The 10,364-nt window shown below is 40.8% G+C and overlaps 1 protein-coding gene across 2 annotated transcripts; it reads right to left on the bottom strand.

The window, feature by feature from the left end:
• Positions 1 to 2,566: 2,566 nt before the first annotated feature.
• LOC132259936 (ABC transporter G family member 23) lies at positions 2,567 to 9,557 on the bottom strand. Of its 2 annotated transcripts, XM_059757774.1 has the most exons (9): positions 9,533 to 9,545; positions 9,188 to 9,349; positions 5,491 to 5,800; positions 5,283 to 5,419; positions 4,667 to 4,886; positions 3,654 to 4,606; positions 3,266 to 3,531; positions 3,114 to 3,200; positions 2,567 to 3,054 (listed from the first exon to the last, which is right to left on the bottom strand). In XM_059757774.1, the coding sequence occupies exons 3-9, from the start codon at positions 5,758 to 5,760 to the stop codon at positions 2,843 to 2,845; spliced, it is 2,145 nt and encodes a 714-aa protein (XP_059613757.1). In that variant the 5' UTR covers positions 5,761 to 5,800; positions 9,188 to 9,349; positions 9,533 to 9,545; the 3' UTR covers positions 2,567 to 2,842. The 2 variants fall into 2 exon arrangements, with proteins under 2 accessions (XP_059613757.1, XP_059613755.1); XM_059757772.1 differs by having other exon boundaries at positions 9,188 to 9,557.
• Between the last annotated feature and the right edge of the window lie 807 nt (positions 9,558 to 10,364).

Raw genomic sequence — 10,364 nt, 5'->3', positions numbered from 1 at the left:
CCGCACTCACATCTCGAGATTCATAGCACGATGGCAACAATTTGAGGCTCACTCTCTGGATTCTGTGTAGTTGTATTGAGTAGTTAACTGGCTCGGCTTGCCTGGTGTGCTCTCTACTCCGGGAATTATTACACAGGCTTCAGGGAAGAGCAACTGCTCAGTCGCTGGGCTGGAGGTGTGATGCTAAGGGGTTGACTCGCTGAGGTTTATCGTCCACTCTTGGCGCATTTTTCTTGAAAAAATCCGAGACTTTAATCTCTTGATTTGGTCATTTTGTTGACCTTAGAGTATCTCTTATGGCAGCTGACGTGTGAATGGATTCGGATGAAAAGTGTTGAGGTGAGTGGAAAAATACCGAGCTGCGTATAGAGCTTGAGTTTGGGAGAGTCTGGAAAAAAGAAGGTATTGTGACTCCCATCTCTGTCATAGCTGTGAAGTGTGTGAGAAATTGGGAGTGTAGAAGAGAGAAAATGTGGCGGGAAATTGATGGAAATGTGTTGGTGAGTTCCTCTCTGTCGTGACTTTGTACAGCAATAGACGCAGAGAGCATAGAAGAGCTTTAATAGACAAATATCACAATTGCAGAGAACTTCCAATGCGCGCGAAAATATATCACATAGCCGAAGGGAGAAGAGCGAGACATCGAGAGAGTGTGATTAAAATGGGCGAAAACAGCGCGATGAGAGAATAAATCATATTTGCATAATTAAATGGGTGAGGAATTGTGGGTGGTGCGTTGAAAGACGTTATTAGGAAGAATAATTTCATCCCTTCAGCATCAGTCGAAAATCCTCAGATTGAGTGGATATCCTTCACCAGCAATAATTTGCAGAAAGGGCGATTTGGGATGTAAAAAATCACACCCTCCAAATCTCTTCCTTCCTCTCTTGTGCGGCTCGCGCGTCAATTAATTCCACAGAGGAAAAATCATGAACAAATTCAGCATTGGATTTTTCACACAACTTCTGCTCCTAATGATTTAAAATCCATTTATGCTAAAGAATGCAAATTAGGGGGTGGAAAATTCCTCACACAAATTCATGAGTCAGTGCCTTATCAGGAATTTAATTAAAATGTTCGATGGGATATCTTTATGTTCAGGAGTTTCTCACACAATTGACATCGGAAATTGCTCCTTGCAAGTTTCACAAGAGGTGCTAGAAATACAGTGGCGGTCAGAGATTGGATTCAAGGAGAAGCTTTCCAAGAGGATGTGTCTCAATAGAGGCAAATATCGGAAGCTCCTCCCGCACGAATGCTCCGCCCAATTAAATTAAATTGGAGCAAGACTAGTAAATTAGAAAGTATCAGCAATATTTGGTAGTATTTTTTATGTTGAGATTTACAGAAAAAATGCGAAATGACAGATATCAGAGTGGTGATATTTGAGTAAGAATTTTATGGCAACAAAGTTTGTTCAGCGAGTTTTTGCTAATCTGCAATGAAATCTCATCACGAGATCTTGCAATCAATATCTATCCATTTAGCCATAGCGTTGCCCAAGCTGACGATGGATGTGGATGCAAAAGTGTGATGTTTTGCATGGTGCGGCAGGAACCACGGATCAATTGGCGGCAATTAGGCGATTATGACCCTCTCACTCTCACCCATGGTGACAGGGATGGTCAGAATGCACAGTGAATTCACTCCAAAGGGCACAATCGTGTTCGCTGCATATTAATTTCAATTGTCACTGCAGCTGGTTTCCAATGGTGAATTCAATTGGGTCACACGTTTTGCACAATAAACGCACTAGCATGATCATAGGATCTCTTTCCTGGCCACTGTATCTCTTATTATGATGCTACAATACTTTTTCTCTGTCAGATTCTATCGCAAAAATTAATTGATGACTATTGCAAGATGAGTCGCAATTTCATATGCTAATTAATAATTCTGGTTTGTACCAGTGATCATATAAATCAAAAATGTGGGAAGCACAAAATGACACTTTGACGCACATGTTCTTCAGGAATAGTCATCATTATGTAGTCATTTGTAATCGCTGAAAATTCTCCTTTTCCTAATTAGTTGGAATTTTCTTTGTGATTCCACATTTTACCCAACTGTACGTGAATATATCTCTTCCGGAAGAGAAGAGGGAATATTTTCAAATCACTTCCATGATTTTGTGGCTGTGCGAGAAGAGGCTGATAAATGGAATTCATGCTGTGAAATACCCATAAATTCAATTTACTATTCCATCTCTTTGCCTCCACTCAACACAATATTCCTTGGCGTATCCTCTTGGGTGAATTCAGCGTTTTGCTCGTGCTTATTAGATAAGATACAGAGGGTGAGAGGAAAAACCGCATAATTTAATCCCAATTTGTCTCTTCGACGAAAGCCACCTCAATTTCTGACGAACATCTCTTGATTTTCAAGCAACCGAGACTTCAAAGTGAGTACATGAAAATTGAATCATTTTGCAGACAGCGAGATAAATCAATAGTCTCTCAATTAGTGTTATTGCTTATTTATGCCAGACACAAGTTTTTGCAGCAAACTTGCACAGCATCTCAACAGGTGGTAAACTCTATAATTCTCCAAGAGATAGGCAAATTGATAGCTTTACAATTTTATTAATATACATTTCCTTTCACTTCTTACTTGTCTATTCTCACTTAACAGATTAAAAACAGAAGAAGGTATAAGCATCCCATAATCACTAAGTCCAACAACTTATGTACTGTATTTACATCTGCAGCGGAAAAGATCGCGCAGTGGTATAATTAAAAAAAAAATTGAGAATCACAATAGCTTCACAAAACTTTCACACACACTCTGAAGAGAAATATGATACGCACGTGCGGAAAACACTGAGAACAATGATTAGAAGCGTCTAGCGTTTCATCTTGAGGCCCATGATGCAGAGAATGAAGAGCACCACAATCCATAGAATCACCACGCCAAAGCCATTCGCCACTTGGCTGTGAGTGATGCTCCAGCCTTTCGACAGAATGTTGCGGACGGCAAGGGATGGTATTGTGAAGGGGAAGGTGTAGGCAATGTACCGTAGAATAGTTGGCATGCCCTCGAGTGGCCACAGAAGTCCTTTAAAGAAAATGAACATGAATTTTCTTGTACATATAGGAACAGTGAGATTAACTAACCGCAAAGGATAATCATGGGATAAAAACTGCCAGTGGCCACGAAACTTGCTGTCGTGTGGGATTCACAGAAGATGGAAATTAAGAGACCTGAAATATAGTTAGGCATAATAATAATTTCACAGTGGCTTCGCTTTAATATCAATTTTTCTCACCAAAGAGCATCCCAGCAAATCCCAGAAGAGTAAGGAGACCAATTACTGTGACGTTGTCGCCACGATTTTCCGCATTGAAGAAATAGGCCGCATAGAAAACCACCTCAAGGCATTGGATCACCATGATCACAGATTGTGTGATCACGTGCGCCACCAAAAGCTCAGTTACAGATATTCCCGCAATTAGAGTGCGATCCCAGACTCCGTCCAGTTTATCGGTGATGAAAATTGTGGATGTAACGAGAGTGGCGAGGAAAAATACCATCCTGAAGAAAAGACAATTGACAAGGCAATGAAAATTCAAATGGAAACAGGGATATCATATAACAGAAGTATCTGGATATGCTGAATTCAAGCAAAATCGCAGGAGAAAAGAGGGATATCTTACGTCATAATAATTCCTGGAGCAATGAACTCCTTGAACTCTCCCTCGGCGTAGCCAAAGATGGGCTCGTGGAAGTGAATGGGAATATTTCCCAGGGCCACAGGCAATTCACAATCGGTCATGAGGTTCTCTGAGAATTTGTGATACGTCGATCTGAGTTTTCTCTCCAGGAAGAAGGAGATTTGCTGGTCTGTCATGTCCATGAATATCTGAATTTCCCCATTATAGAAAGACTCATTGGCTGCATGTCGTCCCTCGTCACGAATCTCAGCGATGGATTCGGTGAAGTTGCGGGAAAAGTGTATGTAACCGGTGATTTTTCCTCTCTTGGCGGCATCGTGGGCCTCATCTTTGGTATCAAAGTACACCTTCTTGGCGATGTCCGGCGTGAGTTCGTGCAGAAAGCGACACGAGATCTTGAACAGATCGCACGTGTAGTCATGGGCAAAGGTGGTGATCAGGGATTCATTTTGGCACACTCGAAAATCATCTATTTCGTCATTCACGATGCCCAGCTGAAGGTCACGCGGATTGCCACCGATGGCCAGGTAGAAACATGAGAGCTGGAGGATGGGGAATAGGAAGCAGAAGATAATACCACTTGGCTGTCGAATCAGTTGCAGGATGTTCTTCGTCATGAGGGCTTTCATGCGACTCTTGGAGGTGATGTGTAATTTCCCTGCGATTCCTGGTCGCTTGGACTCCTGGAAGGAGCGATTGCGCTTCAATGGACTTTTTTTGGGCCCATCCTCAATTGCCTTCTCGTCCGTCACCACATCGATTGGCTGATTGGGGGTCAGAGTGACACGCTTGAGGGTCGAATCAGCCTCTTCAGACTTTCCCTGTTTCTGACTCAGGATCAGAAAGGCATCTTCCAAGGAGGAGCAATCGAATTGCGTAAGAATATTCCTAGGCGCGTCCTCAGCGAGTAAAATTCCATTTCTCATGAGTCCAATCTGTAAAAAAAACAGAGAGTTAGCATCTTTTGAAGACAAGAATGCTCTGGTGACTCTCACTTTGTTTGCCTGATTGGCTTCCTCAATGTAATGAGTGGTGATGATCACGGCCAATTTGCTGCTCCGTGTGCTCTCGACGAGGAAATGCCAGATCTTCTCTCGCAGAATTGGATCCAAACCGACAGTGGGTTCATCGAGGATCAGGAGTTCCGGTTCATGAACCATGGCGGCGGCAAAAGAGACACGCCTCTGCTGACCTCCGCTGCAGTTCACAATGAACCTGGTAATTTTGATAGACGAGATAAGTTAGCGGATTTGCGGGATTTTATGCGAAAAAAGCAAAACAAGAGAGTGTTGATCTTAATTACAGGCTAATTAGTGGTGTCGATATTCTAGAGGGAAATAAGCGATGTGTGTGCAAAGCTGTGTGTTGGTCAGACAGTGTGGCAGGGAAGTGGTTGTTAAATTGTGGCATTTTTCTAATACATTGGAAAATTGCATGTAACATTAGAAGTCACTTTTTAGTAAGAAAGAAGCATAAATTATATTAATTTACATGTACTGTTATTAACCTTCGCCACAGTTTATTAGGAAATAATTGCAACTTGTGCAAATATCGTTGGCTTTATCGGAATTTATGATATCTAGGAATTTGATATTCTTTTAATTCGATCACCTGTTGGCATCCGGCAGTTCCAGTAACTCGTGAAGCAATTTGAATCGCTCATAGATGCGATCTTCACTCATGCCGTAGATGCGACCGAAGTAGTATAGAGTTTCTTTGATGGTGAATTCATCCACGAGGGCAACTTCCTGATGAATATTCAATTGAAATATGAAGTGTGACAGTTGTTGTTCAGCAAATAACTGGATTATTCACCAACCTGTGGCATGTAACCAATGCGCGGACCAGGAACCCCAGAACCTGGCACGCCAGGTGGACGCCCCAGGACGTTGATCTTGCCCGCATTGAGCTTCCTCACGCCCACAATACAAGAGAGAAGTGTGGTCTTTCCACATCCAGAAGCTCCCAACAATCCATATATCGTTCCCGTCTCAACGGTCATGTCCAAATGATTGAGAACGATCTTCTTGTGGGGATCAGAAGAACTCCCGAAGTACTTGTAACCACCGCGAACTTCCACGCTGGTCATTTTGCAAAGCTTCTCTGTATCCGGATGCCAGTGAAATGTTCTGCAAAAAAAAACATTTTTTCGCATGCAAATTGACGGAATGAGTAATTGCCTTTTATGGGAAACTATGGACAAAATTACACTCCGGATTTTAATGGATGTTTTGAGGAAAAATGTAATTAAAGTGACATACTGGAACTACAATTTCCATCATCATTCATTCCGGTACAATTTGCCATAGAACACGAAAAACTGGCCCGATCTCTCACAATGACTTCGTCAATCCAATGCAGTTTTCTCTTGCTTGATTTTTTTGCTCGCGCGACGCATGGAAAAAAGATATAAATTTTCTAACTCGCCATGTGCATTCGCAATATATGAAGGTGAACTACATTTTCCAATCAGGCGGCTTCGCATGTTGATCCATAAAGTAAAACTAGCGGCTACTCTCTGAAGGTATTCACGACAGTAGTGAGACATAAAAAAGAAGGTGCTTTTTTATATTACGATTGATGACGACAATATGTTGAGTGGTGGTGAAAAATTGCAATTTAAATTCAATCCCTGTTCTCGTTAGCAATAACTTTGCCTTCTTTTGGGAAGGAACCTCCTGTCACTTGTTGTGTGTGCCTTCGTTGAATGAAATTGAAAATAGTTTTTTTTCTTATTAACCTTTGGCGACAGGAAATTGGTTATTTATGCTAATGTTTTTCCAAATAATTTACTGGAATGTTTTCTTGCAGTCATACAGATGAGATTGTCTTCGAAATGTTCTGATAATTTCCTTAGTGAAACCCTCATTTATGGTCTTCGTATTTTTACCATCTTCATATCGTTAAAAGTGAACATGTTAATGTTTTAAGTCGCTCTTCATCCTCTTATTATTAAAATATTGCGACGATTGTTATTTTTTTGCATTCGGAGGATATCTATTCATATAATCTGTGTTCCCTTTACTCCTGTTCATATTTAGTTTTTCAATTTCCCGGTATTTACTTTTATGTACAAAAACAAACAATTTTTTCAAATTTCTGGTCCATCAAATAATAAGTGCCGGAATCCATAAGTTCCTTCAGTTGGTAAATTAACACTATATAAATACATGCAATCACATTTGTGTTGTCATAGAAATTCACAGTGTATTGTGAAAATCTTGTGAGGTGATCTTCCGATTCGCGTATTGAATTTTGTAGTGAAGAGAAGTGACTTGAGGAGTTGGGGAAAAGCACACGTGCTTCAGGTTGGATTGCAGAGACACTATGACTATAATACTGTGTAGGAAAAAATAGCATTGACGCGGATTTCTCAAGTGATTCTCATAGAGCTTGTCTCTTGGGCTGTTTTCTCACCCATCCATCTTCAATTTATATTTTTTGCTTCGCTGAGTGTGTTCCAACATCTCGAAAAGCCAAACATTACATGGCCAAATTTTGCCTCTTTGGTTTCACTTCTCCAAAAAATCATTTGTGCCTTGTTTTCCTCCACAGCACAGCGCAAACCATTGTCTTGCCATGCGACAAAGTCGCGCGGTGCGGAATCAATTTGTTCCAATGCGCGAATGTGCCGATATTTAAAATTTGAATCACACTCGCAAATCCATTTCTTCACTCTTACACTTTGGCGAAGGTCAATCTATAAAATTACTATTTCACTGGCGTGTCTTGGCAGCTCCTAATTCACATGATGTCACTCAATTTGGGTCACGCGAAATTCCCTCCAAAAATTTCACATCGTGACTGCATCGCGCACGCCTTTTTTCATTGTCATCACAATCAAAAACCAGATTTTTTAACACTTTCCTTCTTACTCAGTCTCTTCACTCTCCATACATCGAACCTTATGCAACACTTTTGCTCTCTATTTGCACTACAAACCTCCACAACAATGTTATTAAACATGCGAGAGAGAGAGAAAGAGATGAAAAGCATTTTGTAATTTACATAATTTTTCTCCATGACTTGTTTCTGTCTATTTTCGGTGTGTGTTTTTCTCCTCAATTATCATAAACAGTGACATGATAAGTACACAGGATGATTTTTTATTTCACTTTGAGCAAAAATCAATTGTAAATATTGCTGATTGATCTTGCAATAGTGTGGGAATTCTCGAAAATCCTAAGAACCTTTCCTACACCTGTTCTGCTTCTCTTCAGATCATTACAGGGGGGAAAATGCTAATTGTGCTGAGAAAACTTGCATAAATATTGCACTTTAAACTGATAATTTGCGTACGCAATTACACATCGATACAGTGTTTAAATGCATCATCATCTAAGTAAATCATGGGTCACATATGACCCAGAAATTGTCTAATCTCAGTGTAGAATTGCAAAGAAAACGCCTCACAGTCAGATGAATAAGGAAAAGTCGTGGAAGTTGAGGAGAAAAACACGATTTAGTGACAATTTAGTGAGTTTGCAGCACGCATCGAGACGCCAAGGACAATCGTTCAATTAACTCTAGCTTAGAGTAAATTGCAGTTTGAAGTCCCTTTCACGTTATGTCAATTAGCAGTGGTGTGAATTTTGAAATCGCGTACAATGTCTTGAGGAATGGGAAAGAAGAGGGAAAAGCTTGTGAAAATGTGCTGCATTCGCTGGGGTTTATGTCTTATTAAAAGGTCAATTCTTGACTATATATAGTCTAGAGATATTCGCAGAGATTGTGCAATAATTTCCAGCAATTTTTGCCTTCGCTGGTTTAACGACTCCCACTTGCAAAAGTATTTCCTAAAACAGACACAAATACCATTGAATGTATATTTTCTTGTCGTTTAGCATTATGTATACTTCAGGCTGTGCACTTTTGAAATCGGAAATTCACAGACAGCGCCGCAAAATACCTGTACCAATGTGGCGAATGCGCGAGATGGGAAAGAGAGAGAGAGAGAGTGAGATGTTGTGGCATGAAAAAGATCTTGAGTAATTCTTCGCGGGGAGGGCAAAAATGGAGAAAAATGTTTGTTGTTATGTGTGCACGAAAAAAGTGGCCATTTCCACAGCTTCAAAATCTGACATAAAAGAGTTCATTATATCAGAGAAAAGAAAGAGAGAGACACGGAGAAAGGAGAGTCTCTTATGCAATTTCCATATAAAACTTACGATGCTGAAAGAAAAGGAACGCGATTGATGGTAAAATGTAAGAGAGATATAGTTTTATGAATGGCACAATCACGCATACTGTCTTACGTCGCGCCTAATTTTCTAGAATAACAGTACGCCTGGTTTTCTAAGGATTTCCCAAGACTGTGGTCAGTTGGACCTTTCTTCACTTCTCTTCACTGCACAATTTTTCCTTTAACATGCTCTTTTTTATGTAATGCTTGATGAAACTGAACAGCTGTCTTTGGTGGATGAACAAAGGCAAAGAATGTACTGGCATTGAAGATGAAAAGTTTCACTTTTCCTCTCATTATGGCGATGATGATCAAGACATTGTGGTTTTATCACCTCTCTCGATCACGGAGAAAACTCCCTCAATTTTCGCCTCGCGGCCACGGCAGATGCGCCACACTCTCGATCGCGTGAATGGGGACTTTCGGCACTTCCTTCACTGATCACCACACATTGTGTCACGCGACAGATGATGTCCGAACGACTCCAGAGGCGCTGCTGAGGTGCAAAGAAAGAGTTACACAATAGAAAATCGCATAGACTTTTGTCCCGAGCGCGAGAGTAAAAGTCTGACAGAGTCTGAAACGTGCACGGGTGCTTGGGTGGGAATCCAATGATGGGGAGTGTGTGGAGGGGTGTACAATTGGCTTGGAAAAGAGCGCGCGCGCGATCGCAATTCACCTGCGCACTGTTCAACAGTTCGCTAGAGACTGATCGATGAACGATGGTGGAGAACTGTGCAAAGCGCATTTGATCACGACACATTGCCAATATGTTGAGGAAATTCCTATTCCATCGATCACAAACATAATTATATTGTCAACTCTCCATGTCAGAGTCGCAATAACCCGAAAAGAGGCTCTACCTCATCAGTCGTGCGTGAGTGATTTTGATGTGTGAAATGGCTGAGTTTGCACTTATGCGGAATAGCAATTGCAGTTAAAATGCAAATTATTGCTGGAAAATTGATCAGCTTTGTGTTCCCTCTTCACGGAATTTATCAGAGGGGAATGACTCACTTCGTCCTCATTGATGTAATCGAAGAGAGTTAGTGAACCTCGACAAAAAGTCTAACAACAAACAATTTAGTGGTGGGAGAATGATTAGAGTTGCTCTTGCTCAGGGCTTAAGTCTTCTCCAAGTGCTTTACTTACCGCGATCATTCATGAACAGCACAGTTTTTCTTAAAGACGATCGCTGAGATAATGTGTGTAGGGGAAAGTGAGAGTATTTTGAACAGTATCAAGGTCCTATAGGTTTTTTTTATGAAATATGGTAATTTTTCTACCTTCTGGAATTCCTTATTACCAGCGTCGTCTTAGCAATTTGTCGAACAATTATTTGATTGACTATCGCTCCTTGAGCCAATCATTTCTACAGTTGAAGTTCTCATCTTACTTTTACGATACAAATACTGTTCAAATGAGTCCCGCAATACTTTATTTGCATTGTGACTTGTGAGCAAGCTTGTGAGTGAAGAGAGAAAACATGAGAACATAAAAATCCAATTAAA

The sequence above is a fragment of the Phlebotomus argentipes genome, unplaced genomic scaffold (assembly GCF_947086385.1).
Source record: "Phlebotomus argentipes unplaced genomic scaffold, Phlebotomus argentipes genome assembly scaffold_18, whole genome shotgun sequence".
Lineage (NCBI taxonomy): Eukaryota > Metazoa > Arthropoda > Insecta > Diptera > Psychodidae > Phlebotomus > Phlebotomus argentipes.
Note: the sequence above shows the minus strand (reverse complement) of the source record. Positions and strands in the feature narration are given on the sequence as shown.